Below are 18,206 nucleotides of genomic sequence, written 5' to 3'. Positions count from 1 at the left end.
TCACTGTAGTTTCACGGTGAAAAACAAAAGTTATTGTAGTCTCATTGTAAAAAATCAAAAGTTGTTGTAGTCTCACGGTAAAAAAAAACAAAAGTTATTGTAGTCTCACAGTAAACAAACAAAAGTTATTGTAGTCTCACGGTAAAACAAAAGACATTGTAGTCTTACGGTAAAACAAAAGTAATTGTAGTCTTATGGTTAAAAACAAAAGTTATTTTAGTTCACGGTGAATAACAAAAGTTATTGTAGTCTCATGGTAAAAAAACAAAAGTTATTGTAGTCTCACGGTAAAAACAAAAGACATTGTAGTCTTACGGTAAAAACAAAAGTAATTGTAGTCTTATGGTAAAAAACAAAAGTTATTTTGTTCACGGTGAATAACAAAAGTTATTGTAGTCTCATGGTAAACAAACAAAAGTTATTGTAGTCTCACGGTAAAAAACAAAAGACATTGTAGTCTTACGGTAAAAACAAAAGTAATTGTAGTCTTATGGTAAAAAACAAAAGTTATTTTAGTTTCACGGTGAATAACAAAAGTTATTGTAGTCTCATGGTAAACAAACAAAAGTTATTTTAGTCTCATGGTAAAAAAAAGTTGTTTTAGTCTCATGGTAAAAAAAGTTATTGTAGTCTCATGGTAAAAACAAAAGTAATTGTAGTCTTATGGAAAAAAACAAAAGTTATTTTAGTTTCACGGTGAATAACAAAAGTTATTGTAGTCTCATGGTAAAAAGAACAAAAGTTATTATGTTAAAAAACAAGTTATTGTAGTCTTATAGTAAACAAACAAAAGTTATTGTAGTCTCACGGTAAAAACAAAAGACATTGTAGTCTTACGGTAAAAACAAAAGTAATTGTAGTCTATGGTAAAAAACAAAAGTTATTTTAGTTTCACGGTGAATAACAAAAGCTATTGTAGTCTCATGGTAAAAAATAAAAGTTATTGTAGTCTCACGGTAAAAAAAAAAAAAGTTATTGTAGTCTCACGGTAAACAAACAAAAGTTATTGTAGTCTCACGGTAAAAACAAAAGACATTGTAGTCTTACGGTAAAACAAAAGTAATTGTAGTCTTATGGTTAAAAACAAAAGTTATTTTAGTTTCACGGTGAATAACAAAAGTTATTGTAGTCTCATGGTAAACAAACAAAAGTTATTGTAGTCTCACGGTAAAAACAAAAGACATTGTAGTCTTACGGTAAAAACAAAAGTAATTGTAGTCTTATGGTAAAAAACAAAAGTTATTTTAGTTTCACGGTGAATAACAAAAGTTATTGTAGTCTCATGGTAAACAAACAAAAGTTATTGTAGTCTCACGGTAAAAACAAAAGACATTGTAGTCTTACGGTAAAAAACAAAAGTAATTGTAGTCTTACGGTAAAAACAAAAGTTATTGTAGCCTCATTGTAAAAAAAACAAAAGTTGTTGTAGTCTCACGGTAAACAAACAAATGTTATTGTAGTTTCACGGTAAAAACAAAAGTTACTGTAGTCTCATTGTAAAAAACAAAAGTTGTTGTAGTCTTACGGTAAAAACAAAAGTAATTGTAATCTCATGGTAAAAACAAAAGTTATTTTAGCTTTACGGTGAATAACAAAACTTATTGTAGTCTCATGGTAAAAAGAACAAAAGTTATTATGTTAAAAAAACAAGTTATTGTAGTCTCATAGTAAACAAACAAAAGTTATTGTAGTCTCACGGTAAAAAACAAAAGCAACTGTAGTCGCATACATCGTAAAAAAGGACAAAAGCTATTCTATTGTTATCTTGATATTCAATTATGACAATAACAACAAAAAAAGATGATTACCGAATAAATTATAAAATTTACAATAAATTGTTATAAACACCTCGTGAACTTTCATCAGACCAAAAGGTTACCGAAACTTTCAGAGGAATGCTAAATTTTATCACATGGTGTAATGCAAATAACACATGTATGGATATAAATGAAAAAAGATAATTGTGTAAGCTAGACTGTGAGCATAATAAAAAACATTTGTTATACCCCTATGAAATAGTTTCCTTATAAACTCTACTGACAAAAATGCCAATAAATGAACTGTTCCGTCGAGCGGTCCGAAGAACTGTTAAAATCGACTGTCAAAATTTGCTGTCGTACAGGAGTGACCTTCACCTACAATTCATGACGTCAGTGCATTGTTTTGAGTCAATAGGTATAAAAAACAGTTATCGACTGGATTTTCGGGCTACAGCTGATTTGTCGGACCCTCACACAAACTGTTGCCTTCGGCCTTGGGCAACAGTTTGTCTTCGGGTCCAACAAATCATCTGTTGCCCTCAACTCCAGTCAACAACTGTATAATATAGTATTGTGTTTGTAAATATAAAATATATTTCATTTCAAGGTAAGCAGTGCCTTCAGCTGGATGCTCGGCTTTTAAACGAAATGAATTCGAGTAAGAAGTAATTTCGAGATTCGTCATGAAATTATGAAAAAAAAACAAAAAAAAAAACAACACCTTCCCGACTATCCAATGGGACGTCAAATGTTTAGAGCTGGCGTTATATCCGAACGTTTCATATGTCGATCCCATGCCATTATAAGCTCCCTGGGCGTATATCCATGTGACGTCACAATATAGTTGAATAGATAGTCTTTGATACCGGGTAGAATCTTACAATTACAGAATCGTTTACTCCCCAGAGGGGCTATGCCAAGTTTGTAAGCCACAATCGACATATAAACGTCATCAAACCGAAACAAGGCCGTATAGGGCATAGCGATGCTTACGTCCTTCACAAAGTCCATAGACATAACTATGGTCCCCGCGTTGATAAAAGGCGGGAAAAGGTCGAATGCGTATTCTTTAGGTGAAATGTACCACTTGAATCCTCTGTCCCGACTTGGATTCCTAAATGTGAATATGTTTCCTAAGTATAAACTCTGTTGTAAATGTGGAGGTAATTTCTCTAAAAGAGTTATCAATGTTTCCAATCCAACGTAAAAATCATCGTCAACCATAGTAATAAAATGTGCATTTGAGCAGTGTTCGGTCGTCCAATAAACACTCGCCATCATTTTCAGTGTATTATTCATATACGTGTCTACAAAATTCATCTGAAGTATATCACGATGCTCCAGCCATTCCTTGTTGACACGTGGATCTGTGCCACCTGGCGGAAGTCCGAGGATAAAGATCGTCCGGATGTTGAAATATAGCATGTATTTTTCGTCACCCCACGTGCGTCGAATAGCGTCGCGTTGAGCTATATGATGGTAAGAAGATTTAACAAGAAATAGGATAAAGATGCTGTCTTCTCTGCCCCTCCGTTTTGTTACTTTACACTTTGTCATGGGATTGGTAATAGACTGATATGGAAACGGGTTGATTACTTTTTCTTTGACAAAACCTTGCTTTTTGTACGTTTCAACCAGTTCTACCATATCCACATCTAGAGGATAACTGAAGTTTTCAAACGGCCGGATTGAAATCACTGGATTGTTCTTGATATTTTCAGTGAAGACGTTGTTTGGTTGGTTTTCCTTGATTTCAGTCTGGTTGGAAGTCAGTCGAACTTTGTGATATTGAATTAGGGTGTAATTCAATTGGTCTTCGATACTTTCAGTGTGGGTGTAATTCAGTCGGTTATTGCTGACATCATTCTGGGCGTAATTCAACCTGCCTTCGCTGATTTCAGTTAGATTGTGATTCCGTTGATTTTCATCAATTTCAGTTTTGGTAAAATAACTCTTCTGTTCTTCATTAGTGCTGTAGACAATTGTTCTTAAGACTGATAAAGTTGAGTTTTTAACTGTTTCCTTATTTGTTGTACTCACTTTGTTGATCTCCGTGAAGTATAGTTGGCGGATTATATAACAAAGAAAATATATAAATACCCCACAACATAGAATCTTGATACGGCGAAGAAGTCTTCTGTTGCCAAGCTTTAGAAGAGACATTGTTTAACCAAATACATACCGTTACTAGATCTGTGTAACACACTATATTATTACACGCGGCAATAAATGTGAAAATAAGTGAGGTTACCGTTTACGGGAGAATATTGTCACTCTCTTCATAAAATTTCTTTCAATATAGGAGGTCTGACTTTATAAACTGGATAATATCAAGCACATGAAATCTTGTGTTGATGTGTGGAAATCATCCAAATCGACACTGTGTTTACATTGCACTGGAATGATCTGAACTGTCATTCGATGCTAGGATTTTCGTCTCTCAAACACCTTTCTAATCTCCAGAACAGCAGTCGTCCAGGTACAGAATTTGATGTATTTTTTTTTCTAAGGTAGAGTAACTTAGTCTGAGTTACACGATATATATAATGTGCCTCAAGCACGTTCTTGTTTCTGTCCACACTTTATATAATCTAAGCAGACTATCCATCTATAAACCAACACCGAAAATAATCATCATCGAATGTGACATACAACAATAAAATATGTAATGATGAACAGATGCAATTATTACCAACGTAATTAAGGTGATAGTGTAGATACGATTGGCTGGGGATACAATTGTTATCAATTATTTGTACTGTCCCGATGTATTCACTGAGGCACGGCTCTCGGAAATGTTCTTCAAATTAGTTGCTATATTGGATTTCGATAAAAGCTAAATAAATGCTAGACAAAATTCTCCAATAAATATTTATTATTTAAATTTTAATGTTCATGCCATATCCAAGAGAAAAATGCTTATACTATATTCAAGTGTCAACGTGAAAAGTTTTGAAAAAAGAAGATATAAAACAGAACAGTACTTAGAGCTAAATCGATAACACTTAAATGTGATATGAAATATTTACCATACCGATATATCTAATGATAAGTCCCACTGATAAAAGTGACAGCGACTGATTTTTATAGATTATTACAACTCGGTTCTTCAATGCCGCGACATTTCTTGGACGTTTCAACAGGATAGCAACGGTATATTGACAACGACAAATACCGGCAACATTTTTCACTTTTTTGCTGTTTGTAGCATCACCGACGATTTTAAGATTATTATCATCGGGGGGCATTTTTATCGACATTCCTTAACGTGAAGAACAAACCAGAGAAAAAAGTACAAATGATTCAATAATGTTATCTCCTATTAGACATGCTGCATATATATGTACATGTAGATGGATAAGTAACAATTACTGACCTTATTATTTTCAAATCCGCTCAACTATATTGATGGTTTGAAGTGCTATCCGAGCATGATTTGTATGAAAAATTACTAATTTCTCGTGGTTTGTTGCTCTACAAGTTTTACAAAATACTGCATAATTCATTTCAGTGTTTTTCCTGAGTATTTTGGGAAATTGCCCCCTGGTGAAAATTGGGAATTTTTGAGCGATAAAGTAGGAGTTCAGGAAAATTTTTTAACTGTGTTATTGAAATTTTGGAAAAGGTATTAAGTAGAAATAAACAGTTATCTTCCATAAGAACCAGTCTAAGATGTACATACTAAATATGACTTGGAATTTCCGGATTGTTTTTGTTTTGTAACACAAAATGTGCATCAGAGTCACTGATTTGGGAAATTTAGACATAGATTTGGGAAAAAATACAAGAAATACAATATGGGAATAGGGCAGAAATTCGGCCCCAAATATATAGGAGGTGAAAACACTGCATTTATTTCGTCCTGTTTTTTTGTTAAGGCTCCTATCTGCTGAGAAGTCAAACTTTTCCAATGATGAACTAATTTTGAATATAGAGTCCATACACATGTTGAAAATAAAATAAAACATATGTAGTAGCGTGCTTGATTATGAACTATTGTGAATCAATGATAGCTATCGACCCTTTACCATACCACGACAAGCTAAAACAACATCTTGCAAATTGGATGTCTGATAATTATGATTGTCAAAAACCAGTGTTTTCACTGAAAAATAATAATGTCACATTATAAACCCATTCTCTTCGAATAAAAGCATATGTTACCCCTACCCCCTGAGTTTTGAATGTCGAAATTCTGCTGAAACGAAATGAATATTGAAAAATTCAAGAGGTGACGTCAACGTAATATCGTTGACCTACAATTATCAACTATTTCTTCACACACACAGATCTGATTAGACTGAATAGAGCTTCTGTGACTGTGAAGTTTTAATTTTGTACAAATTCTATGTTTTATAGAAAACATTTAAAGTATCCGAGATAATCTGTTTAACAACAGTTAAACGTTTTCATTGGAGTTAGAACAACATATTACAGATGTTATAGGCGAAATTATAAACCGTTTAATAGCGGTAACTGTCATCTGTCTGTCATTGTAGTGTATTATGTTCCTTATTATGATATGCCCGGTATCGGTTATATTCTAGGACCATATAAATGAATAAACATTTTCCGTATGAATATGTTGGAATTCAGCACCAGTGCTCTAAGGCATTAAAAGGTATTTTGTTTCATTGCAGAGGCATTCTTGGACATTTGACACAGTTTGTACATTATCAGCAGAGTTTCAACATCTCCATTGCTTGCGTTTTGGTACTTATTCTATCAATTTTTCCGTTAGCCAGACGCGGGAAAGTTTTAAACGTGAGATAAAATGTCGGCGAGTCCCCCATAATGTTGTCACCAAGTTTACCGCGACACATTTTTTCCAATTCCTGTTCGGTAATATTGACATTCTTTTCAAATATGACGCATGCGCAGACTTCTTCTAGAAGACGTTCATCCGGTACAGCTACGACGACAGCCTCTCTTATCCCGGGAAAGTTACCAATTGCCATTTCCAAAGCACTGTACAGTATCTTTCTTGTTCCTCTTTTTATTACATCTGCCGCCTTTCCCTTGACGAACAGCTCGCCATCTTCAGTCATCACTCCAATATCTCCTGTACGAAACCAGCCGCCTTCTGTGAAGGATGCTTCGTTCAGCCCTGGAGAGTCTTTGTATCCTTTCATTATCCATGGAGAACATAAAACGATCCCGCCGAGTTCACCACGTTCTAAGGTCTTGTCGTCATCCCCGATTACTTTGGCTTCATATCCTGGAATGCACTCGCCAGTCGCCAACATGTCCAACCTCCGTTTCAGCCGTGAGGAATACCTTTGATGCTACGCCAACCTCTGTTGCTCCATAGACACTGTAGATATTTTCACAAAATCGACCGGATATTGTATTTAGATGACTTCCGGGGATTTGACCACCCGTGGCAATGGAATGCGGTTTAAAATTTGTCCTCAGGATTTCCTGTTCGTTGTCAAGCAGATCCTTCAATGCATATGGGAAAAGAGTTGCAATCGTACATTTCTCTGATTTTAGTATTTCCCAGACAGTCTGAATTTTCTCTTCTTGCAAAATGATTTTCGGATCTGTGAAGATTCTTTTCATTCCACCGAGGATGGTGTAGAGAGGAGTGCCGCCTAACCAAGAGAATGGTCGATCAGAAAAAATGGTATCATTTTCTGCTGCGAAAAAATAATACGTCATAGGCGAATTAGTAATTGACATATGTGTGTATTCAGCCATCTTTGGCTCTCCAGTCGACCCAGAAGTAATAAAAATCAGTGCTGAACTCTCCGGTTGTATCCTAGGCAACACTACACTTGGATCTTCATTCTGTGAGAGTATGTCACCAATATATGGGAACTGGATTCCCGCAGGTTTTTCAAGTAACACTATCATTGGCGTTTCCACTTTTTGCTCTTGCGTTTTCTTTTCTCCAAAATAATTCTTCATTTCCGACAAATAATCAGCGTCAGGATGTGATTCGAGTAGAACTGCTTTACATTTGGTGAATTTGAGAAGACATACAGTCTCATTAAATGCTTCACCAGAACCTTGACATTGGACGGCCACGGCACCCGTCATAAAAATGGCGACCTCTCCGATAAACCATTCCAGAGTGTTTGATCCCATCAACGCCACGGCATCGCCAACAGATATCCCTTTAGAAACAAAATACTTGGCGAGTTTTGTAGACTTTTGTATCAGTTCATTGTATGTGAGAGCTTTCCTTCCACCGTCAGGAAACCTGTGTACGAGTATCTCTTTATTGGGTGTTGACTCGGCCCTTTCTTTAAGAACATCAACTATTGACTTGTAGTATTGTTGAACTGGGTTAGGCGCGGATAGGTAACTGAACTTCGACATTCTCTGACAGATGGCGTCTGAAGAAAACAAAACAATTTCAAAAATATTTAGTTCGAAACGTAAAATGTTATGTAATGATATTTTGAAAGTGCCAAACGCAGTTCAACTTCGATAGCCGTGGATATTCAGTGCGATACTCTCCCTAAAACCCTTGATAGATCTTGCTTTCAAATTCTGATTAGTTTGATGTAATTAGTTTCAGTTGACCAATGGAAACGCGCACTTTATATATCAACAAAACTAAACTGAAGTGGTGGCAGTGACCATGTCTGGCAGCAAAAGCTTCCTCCAGCGGTCTAGAATGGTGTTATTTACTATTTATGATTAATAAATAAATATTTTAGACAAGCTAAAAAGTACTTGGATACGTTGTAATTGGTCTCCAGACAAATAGGAAAAGCTTGTGGTTTCTGTTTCACAAAGTTAAACAAATTATGGAAAGACATAACTCGATTTCATCACTTTGGACACACTGAAGCTTGAAGCACAAGAACTGGTGTTTGAGCTAATAAACAAATATGCTAACATTACGTGCTGTATTTTTAATCAATTGTTTGGTTGCTGATTACGTAAATGGAAGTGTCGCAACAGCGGTGATCCAGCAGGTGACACAGTGTGGAAACTTCAATGGTTTCGGGGAGGGTATCGTACTGTATACCTCTGGCTAGCGAATTGAAGTTTAGATTTCATGTGAAGAATTTTCTTTTTGTGTACTGCTACAGGATAACATTTGATAAAACCCTATCGTGGATGAAAACATCATATATGACTTTGCTGACAGCATCTCACAGATGTCAGTGACACTTGAACTGATGTTGATAAATTATATTGTAGCGTGCGGTTAATTTTCGCGTATTCCGCGGACGATAGGAAATCGTAAAATTAAATATCCACGAAAAAGTGTTAAACACCTGTCAGGTAGAATTAGTATAGTCTAGATCTGTCCTTTGTATTGCTATCTATTAATTATTAGTTAATTTTCATGTTTTTAAATGGCACTCGTTAAAGCTCTAATCGTGTCTGCAGTAATAGTCAACTGCCGCGTGGTAAATAGTAATAGTCAACTGCCGCGTGGTAAATAGTAATAGTCAACTGCCGCGTGGTAAATAGTAATAGTCAACTGCCGCGTGGTAAATAGTAATATAGTCAACTGCCGCGTGGTAAATAGTAATAGTCAACTGCCGCGTGGTAAATAGTAATAGTCAACTGCCGCGTGGTAACTAGGACGACGTCGGGAAACAAAATACGTTATGAGAATTACGTTTCGAATATTTTAATAAAGTTGTTTAGAAGGTGTAGTGGACCCTTTTCCAAAGGTTTCCCGTCTAATATACAATGAACGAAGTACGGATATACTTGGACAAGTTGGTGAAATACGATGTACATACGCATATAATATAAACAAGCGTAAGAATTATTTCGGATAAAACTGCACTTTACTTTAGCGCATACAGTTCAACAAATATCCACTAAGTAAAGCCAAACATTTTGTTTTAGCATCTCCCATGTACGAACAGTTACTACAAGTACGTCATGATCAGCTAGCTTACAGTTTATATATGGATGAACAAAACTCGGCATATCATCGAACTTTTGAAACCTCTCTAGACTTACCGATTCATTCTTTTCAGTACATGTAGCGCCTCCTTGTGTGATTTCAGAGAATAACTAAGGATTAACTTGAATAGATTTTTTTATGTTATGGAGATATAACACAAAAATCTGAGTGTACTCTAAATAAACCGCGAAGCTATTTATGATGAGAGTACACTCAGATTTTTGTGTTATATCTCCATAACGTAAAAAATATATTCAAATTAATCCTTATAATTTAATTTACTAAAGATTATCATTCAATAAACCCAGAGAAGTCCGAATGCTTTTTCTAGTTGTCGGTCAATAATTCAATTTTGCTTATTACTAGCATTTTAATTGGCTTAAAAATTTACTTTATAAGCCCATAAAGGAAAAAAATGGCGTCGTCGTTTGTAACGTTGCTTCTGATTGGCTGATATGCCGGTGAAATGATTTCATAGACAAAAGAGTCCCAAAATGAATTTTCAATATTGAATAGATAATTCGTTTGCAACAATTTCCCCCTGGTACCCCTTACACACATGACATCTTCAACAACAAGTAACCAATCAACACGTAAAAAGTTTTGGCCAACAAATCACAGTGAAGAGATTATTTCTAACCATGTGAAATTCCAACAACATGGCAGGCAAAGCTACCGATTATAATAGCTACCATGGTAGCAAAATTGTCAGATAAACTTGTGTCCTATATTTAGTTCTTGAACACAAATGGGGATGCAGCAAGTCGGTAATTACGCATCAAATTGTGGGGTATTTCATTACATGTTATGAATAAAGATGTATGTGCTCTTACAACTTGTGGAAACTGATCGCTAGCTTACATATGTGTCTGTCTGGTCATATATTCATGTTTTATTGTTCCCAGGGTTCAGCCCAGATTTAAGACACGATGATTAAGGGTCCTGGCTATGCTCTACCACGTCGTACATATACAAGTTTTATTGCATGTTATATATATATATATGACGAGAAACTTTACTGACAATATCATATCTTTTCTGTGTTTTAGGGTAGTTTGAAGTATGCATGTCGATAAACAGAGTCGAGTTAAGTGGAAGGAGAATCACGATTATTCAAGCCTTTCACTAATGCCTAATTCTGATAACATCATTGCAAAAACGATATTTATTTATGCAAATTAACTGTGCACGTATCTGAAATGATTGTAGAACAACAGTTAGCTGAGTGACTACATTGTATGTAGAAACCACACCGACCCGCTCCTTTTATATGTTACTCGTTTTGGAATGACTCACGTTCCTTTATACGGCCGTCTAAGATTACGTATTTTAAAATGTGGGACCAATTAAGTAGTTGTAGATATTCAGGTAGCTATTTCACAATGTCTGGATTCAAATAAAGGAGACTTACTTCAATCCATAAAGCACACCCTATATACTATCAGTTAGTGTGAGTAGTTGTTATTATTGAAGCTTGTAAATGATGAAAGACACTTTCGATCTGCTTCTTATAAAATAATGCTGCATTTCAATTATTAAGATATTCGAGAAAACATATCTATGATATTTACACAAGTACATAAGTAGTTTATTTCTTCGTTAGAGCGTTTTGATAATTTCCATTGCCATATTTATTGGACAGACAAACAGTCAGACACAGATAGACATACAACTTCGCTATCCAAGGGTATATTTATGGCAGAATAATCATACTGAAATAGATATAGTGAAAAATAAAATGTAATCAGAGCAAAGTAAAATATGTAGTATTCAGTTGTTTGGTAAAACATTTTGCTATTTATAGTTAGTTAAGAGATTATGACTCTATTTTCGATGTGTATTAAGTTGCACACAGAAATTAGAAAACAACTTGTTGTGAATGCGTAATATATATAACAAGTGAAGTTATACTTTTGCAAGGTCAGTGAAGCAATGCACCAGACCATGATATAAGAAACTACAGATTCATTTAAGCATTGATGTCACTATTTTTTTTTAAATTTTATCGGGGTATGAAAATAAATTGTTTACAAACCTTGTGAATCCGCGCATTCTCACAAAAGTTTACAAACAAAATTTGTTTCATAGAGGCATGCAAAAAAAATTTTTGGCTAATCAGAAAACCAGATTTGGTATGAAAACAAAGAAAAAATAATTATCAGTTTGCAGTGAAAATTTGAAAGTGAATTTATTGTTATGAAATCATTTTATTATGTGTAAAGATACTAAACGGTTAGTAAGAGGTTTAAATCAGTGACATGTTATATTGGTCAATGGTTAAAGATGCTCCACCGCTGACAAATGGTATTTTTTCACTATTAAAAACTCGAGCAGACGATTTAGTATTTTTCTTCAGTCACAAAAGTTACTTACTTTACACCATTAATACAATTGAAAAGTTTGAGCTTCTAATTTTACTTCAAGTTAAAAATATGAAAAATAATTAATTGCATCCCGAAAAAAATCCGTACCACTATATCCTATATGAAATGAACTACTGAATGCGCATGTACCAAAGGCAAAATAAATTATTTTATATTATTTTTTGTGTTAATTAGACTATTATATACACGATTAAACACCAATTATTGTTCAAATGATGAATATCATTTTTGGTCTGTCGGCGGTGGAGCATCTTTAATATTTCCACTGAAGGGGAAAACTCATAGACCTATCAGAACAACCATTCAAGCATTTACGAAGTTAAGAAACTATAGATAGCATACATCAATTATTTCAATGGTGTTTAAGTAATGTTATATATAAATATCACACGAGATGACATATTTGCATGGTGATATACTTACACTTTACAGTTGAGATCTCCAATTCTTCCTCACTCAGCTAGCAGCGCCTGACTAACCGTATGTGCAGTGTCCTAAACTAGGTCAAGACTAGGTCAACTCGCAGCTTAGTCCGCTAAACCTGCCTATATTTATTAGGCTTTTTTAAAAACATTTTGCCTAATATCTAGTCAGCTCGCGGTACCTCTTAAAAACTACTCGCTGTGAATATCAACAGACAAATGGCGTTGTGTGTCATTGTTATACATATTATTTCCTAAACCAGAATAAGTCGCCTTGGAAAAACCGAAATCTTATATGACAGACTTTCAACGCGGTTTCTGTGCAAAAAGATAAAACGAAACAAAATCATTGTTCTCATTCAGGACATATCAAATCGCCAAAATCAAAACAAACTGACTTGATAATGGACTTTGCTACAGCATTTAAGTAAACGTCTATGACATTGATCAACAATTAAATATTACACTTGGTGTCTGGTTTCCACAGTAACCGAATTGTCGTTTCTAACAATATGGATAATCTCTATACACAATAAACGTCTGGCAGTGATAAACAATTAAATATTAAACTGGGTATTTGGTTTCCACAGTAACAGAATTGTCGTTCTTAACGATATGGAAAATCTCTATACACAATAAACGTCTATAACATTGATCAACAATTAAATATTACACTGGGTATCTGGTTTCCACAGTAACCGAATTGTCGTTCCTAACGATATGGATAATCTCTATACACAATAAACGTCTATGGCATTGATCAACAATTAAATCTTATACTGGATATCTTGTTAGACCTTGTTGCAAAATTGACATGTTTCAAGAAATAGGAGTACGTGTGGAAGGTGTGAGTTGTTGTGTCTTCGGGGGCCTAGCTCAATTGACATCTGGCTGGTGTTTGGTAGTCCGCTAAACCTGCCTATATTATTAGGCTTTTAAAAAAATATATATTAGGCAAAAAAAAAATAAAAAAATAAAAAAGCCTAATAAAATAGGCAGGTTTAGCGGACTAGGTGTTTGGAGGCTCAGTATTCGAATTGTTCTGTTTCAAATGAAATATTACTTCTCAAAAACCTTTTTACAAAGCCAATATTTCCTTGAAAAATTTCGTTTTAAAATCCTGAAAAATCTGTCAAGTTGTCCCCTTGGGCTTTCCTTTGTTCCACACCGAAATTAACCTTGTATTAAAAGATACTAACCATGTATAACCTGTGTTTCTTTATTTAATTCTTGAAAATAGTGATGGGTGTCTGTTACCATACGAATATAAATGAAAAAAAGAAGCTAGAAGGAATCTTTTGAACCATTTAACATTTATTTGTTAATAAGCAAGCAGCTAAAACGGAACTCATTGACCGCTGCCAACTAGATATACATGTACATGAGCATGCTTACACTATACCTATGCTTATTGCAGCATTGTTTACGATGACCCATGGATTCGCACGTTGGCAATCGATTGGATGACGTGCAACTGTAAATATGATAAAGCTACCTTTTTCTCAGCAGAGCTTCAGTATTTCCATGGCTTCTTTCTTGATCGTTATCCTATCTATTTTCCCATTACCCAGTCGAGGGAAGGTTTTAAACGTGAGATAAAATGTCGGCGAGTCCCCAGTTACATTATCGCCCAGTTTATCCAGACATAATTTTCGCAATTCATGTTCGGGGATACTGACATCGTCCTCGAAGATTACACATGCGCAGACCTCTTCCAGCAGACGAGCATCCGGCAATGCTACAACTACCACTTCTTTGACTCCTGGGAAATTATTCATTGCTATTTCCACTGCGCTATACATAATTTTCTTCGTTCCTCTTCTGATAACGTCTGCAGATTTCCCCTTCATGAAAAACTTTCCGTCTTCAGTTATGATACCGATGTCGCTCGTTCGAAACCAACCGCCTTCAAGGAAGGAGTCCTTATTCATTTCTGGAGAATTCCTGTACCCTTTCAACATCCATGGCGATCTCAAGACAATGTCGCCAATTTGCCCGCGTTCAAGAGTTGTATTCCCGTCTCCAATAATTTTGACTTCATAGCCAGGTACCATGTTTCCCACATTTCCTACTGCCGTTTCCGCTGTCAGGAATACTCTGGTGGCTAGGCCTACTTCTGTTGATCCGTAGACACTGTATATACGTTCGCAAAATTTCCCAGCGATAGCATTAAGGTGGCTCCCAGGAATCTGGCCGCCTGTCGCGATAGAAGTAGGTTTGTAGCCTGTCGCTAGGATTTCCTCTGCATTATCAAGCATGTCTTTGAGTGCATAGGGGAAAAGTGTTGCAACAGTGCACTTTTCTTCCTTCAGAATTTCCCAGACAGTTTGAATTTTCTCCTCTTGCAAAATTATTTTTGGGTCTGTAAAAACTCGCGCATAGCCGCCAGCAAGGCTGTATATTGGCGTTCCTCCTAGCCATGTGAATGGCCTGTCTGAAAAAGTAATGTCATTCTCAGTCGTGAAAAAGTTTCCAATTGGCGAATTGGTTAATGCAAAATGCGTGAATTCCACCATTTTTGGTATCCCTGACGATCCAGAGGTTGTAAAAATAACAGCCGAGCTCTCTGGTTGAACTACAGGTAATAACACTTTTGAGTCTTCCTCTTCTGAAAGTATGTCCCCGATAAATGGCAGGTCAACGCCAACAGGTTTGCTGAGTAATACTACTCTGGGGGTTTCGGGATCACGGATTTGTGTTTCCTTTTCTTGAAAGAATTTTGACATTTCCGATAAATACCTGGGGTCATTGTTTGGGTCGAGCAGAATCGCCTTGCATTGGGTTGATTTCAGAAGCAGTACAGTCTCGTTGAACTCTTCACAAGAACCTTGACATTGGACGGCCACGGCCCCCGTCATAAAAATGGCGACTTCCCCGATGACCCACTCGAGGGAATTTGCTCCCATAATAGCAAAACTATCACCGACTGATATTCCTTTAGATACAAGATACTTGGCGAGTTTAGTGGCCTTGTCAGAGAGTTCTTTGTACGTTAGTGCCTTTCTCCCTCCGTCAGGGAGTCTATGTATGAATATCTCCTTATCGGGGGTCGATTCAGTTCTCTCCCTAAAGATATCGACAAAGGATTTGTAGTGTTGCTCTTTCGGGTTTGGGCAGGATAAATAGCTGAATTTGGACATATTTGCTGATGAAGCACGGCGTCTGAAATTGAAATGAAACAATATTATAAGACTTTGTATAATTGTGTATGGTGATTTTGAAAAGAAAATTATGACTCTTTCTAACGACAGTAACCGTTTTTGTGAAGACCTGTTTTTATGTACAATGTAGAATATGATTTTACCGATTTTTGATCTTGACCCCTAAGACGTCTAAAATAGTCAATTGTACTCTGATGGGTCCATATTATCAGAGATTTAAATCTCTGATATTATATAATAATAAACTGTAACTTATTCTCAGATCCCTGTCTGTGGGATCACTATAGTTATAAGTTACTCACGTTATTGACTAATACGTATTTATCGGTTGTAGGTAGTCCATTTTCTAGGCATGCGCAGTGTATCAGAGTTGAGTGAAACGAGGGGAAGCAACTCTGATTCGTCGTAGCCGGTAGGAATATCATATCTTTCGGATTGAGAGATTCTTTTTATATCTATGCAGTTCGAATTATGCATATTAAATCTTGGTGTTAGCTATATATATATGTATATTACTATCGGTGCGAGTTGGGATGGAGTAAACATTGGAAAGGTGTGGGGGGGATTGGCGGAAGTTGTGGTGTGTGCTAGCGTCTAGGCTAAGTCACAACCGGCGTCTGCATCTGGTTTTGGAAAAATACAATGTCCTACCATATAGTAGAGGTAGGTTTTTATATTTTCATCAAATCAGAAGCAGACGCCTGTGGGCTAAGTATTCAAAAATGGAGGTGAATACTGTTTTACGGGTGAGGTTACAGTATATTTGTCACGGAGACATTTTGTTTATTCTACAAGGGGTGTAAGGATAGTGACGGTGGTTATTCATGAGGTTTATATTTACATACACAGCTTCATACCACCTAGCTAGGCCAGAAAACATGCATGCACAACGAGAAATAAGCGACTGAATCCATTTCATCTGAAATTGAAATGAAACAATATTATAAGACTTTGTATAATTGTGTATGGTGATTTTGAAAAGAAAATTATGACTCTTTCTAACGACAGTAACCGTTTTTTTTTGAAGACCTGTTTTTATGTACAATGTAGAGTATGTTTTTTTTTACCATTTTTGATCTTGACCCCTAAGACGTCTAAAATAGTCAATTGTACTCTGTGGGTCCATAATGACTATCAGAGATTTAAATATATTAATACTATTTAAATCTCACGTTGACATTTATCATAATCAACTGTAACTTATTCTCAGATCCCTGTCTGTGGGATTTTACTATAGTTATAAGTTACTCACGTTATTGACTAAAATACGTGTATTTATCGGTCATGTAGGTAGTCCATTTTCTAGGCATGCGCAGTGTATCAGAGTTGAGTGAAACGAGGGGAAGCAAAATGATTCGTCGTAGCCGGTAGGAATATCATATCTTTCGGATTGAGAGATTCTTTTTATATCTATGCAGTTCGAATTATGCATATAATCTTGGTGTTAGCTATATATATATATGTATATTACTATCGGTGCGAGTTGGGATGGAGTAAACATTGCGAAAGGTGTGGGGTTAATTGGCGGAAGTTTGTGTGCTAGCGTCTTTTCCCTAAGTCACAACCGGCGTCTGCATCTGGTTTTGGAAAAAATATACATATGTCCTACATATAGTAGAGGTAGGTTTTTTTTATTTTCATCAAATCAGAAGCAGACATGTGGGCTAAGTATTCAATTGGAGGTGAACTACTGTTTTACGGGTGAGGGTTACAGTATATATTTGGCTAACGGAGACATTTTGTTTAATTCTACAAGGGGATGTAAAAGTGACGGTGGTTATTCATGAGGTTTATATTTACTGGAGACAGCTTCATACCACTAGCTAGGCCAAATAGCGCCGGATCCCTAAAAAATGCTGCTATAAATGGCGGATCAAAAATATCCCATATAAGAAGCCATCTCAATTGATACAAATGTTTTTATAGACACCATAAGGTACTCTGAACATAACAAGAAGACTCTTCACGAAAAAAAATAGTTCAAACAATCTGTTTGGGGCGAAAAATGCAAATTTCCGGAAAGAGCCTCAAAGTCCACATTTTAACTATTTTTTTCGTAAATATTCTTCTTGTCATGTTCAGAGTACATTATAGTGTATATAAGAGCACTTGTATCAATTAAAATGTCTTCTTATATGCTATATTTGTGATCCGCCATTTAAAGCAGCCATTTGCATTTACAACAATAGGCTCCTGCGCTATTCGCTGGTCCGATTTTGCCAAACAAACTGTTGGAGTACCTGGCATAGTCACTACTGAACACTATAGCATGTTTATTTGGTGCAATCAATGCAATTCACACGAGTTCTATGTCTTCTCCAGAAATATACATTTTTCTCTTATTTTACTGAAATTTACAAGCAGCTTCACAAATTACTTATCAACAGTAAGACTGACAGTTAGCCATGGTATATACCAACAATTAATGAAATTAGTTCTGTTCAATAGCAGCACAGTAATGCGTTTTAGGCTTGCAAAATATCACTGGTTAAAGCCATTACATGAACCTTAACAAGGCCATCTGTTATAAATGTTGTAAAGATTTCCCACAAGTGGAATCTTACACTGTCACATATCATTTCCAACCAAAAAAATGC

At 35.7% G+C, this 18,206-nt stretch overlaps 2 protein-coding genes and 1 pseudogene across 3 annotated transcripts; all 3 read right to left on the bottom strand.

Moving 5' to 3' along the window:
* Positions 1–1,698: 1,698 nt before the first annotated feature.
* LOC138330768 (beta-1,3-galactosyltransferase 5-like) lies at positions 1,699–3,923 on the bottom strand. The gene has a single exon (XM_069278291.1). The coding sequence runs from the start codon at positions 3,921–3,923 to the stop codon at positions 2,505–2,507; it is 1,419 nt and encodes a 472-aa protein (XP_069134392.1). The 3' UTR covers positions 1,699–2,504.
* A 596-nt stretch (positions 3,924–4,519) lies between these two features.
* On the bottom strand, positions 4,520–13,331 carry LOC138332321 (sulfoacetate--CoA ligase-like; annotated as a pseudogene).
* Positions 13,332–13,744: 413 nt separating this feature from the next.
* LOC138332322 (sulfoacetate--CoA ligase-like) lies at positions 13,745–16,014 on the bottom strand. Of its 2 annotated transcripts, none has more exons than XM_069280372.1 (2): positions 15,912–16,014; positions 13,745–15,610 (listed from the first exon to the last, which is right to left on the bottom strand). In XM_069280372.1, the coding sequence occupies exon 2, from the start codon at positions 15,586–15,588 to the stop codon at positions 13,951–13,953; it is 1,638 nt and encodes a 545-aa protein (XP_069136473.1). In that variant the 5' UTR covers positions 15,589–15,610; positions 15,912–16,014; the 3' UTR covers positions 13,745–13,950. The 2 variants fall into 2 exon arrangements, with proteins under 2 accessions (XP_069136473.1, XP_069136474.1); XM_069280373.1 differs by lacking the exon at positions 15,912–16,014 and adding an exon at positions 15,753–15,850.
* Positions 16,015–18,206: the final 2,192 nt, after the last annotated feature.

Source organism: Argopecten irradians, chromosome 9 (assembly GCF_041381155.1).
Source record: "Argopecten irradians isolate NY chromosome 9, Ai_NY, whole genome shotgun sequence".
NCBI classification, from domain to species: Eukaryota; Metazoa; Mollusca; class Bivalvia; order Pectinida; family Pectinidae; genus Argopecten; species Argopecten irradians.
The sequence above is the reverse complement of the archived record's forward strand: the minus strand, read 5'-3'. Positions and strand labels throughout refer to the sequence as shown.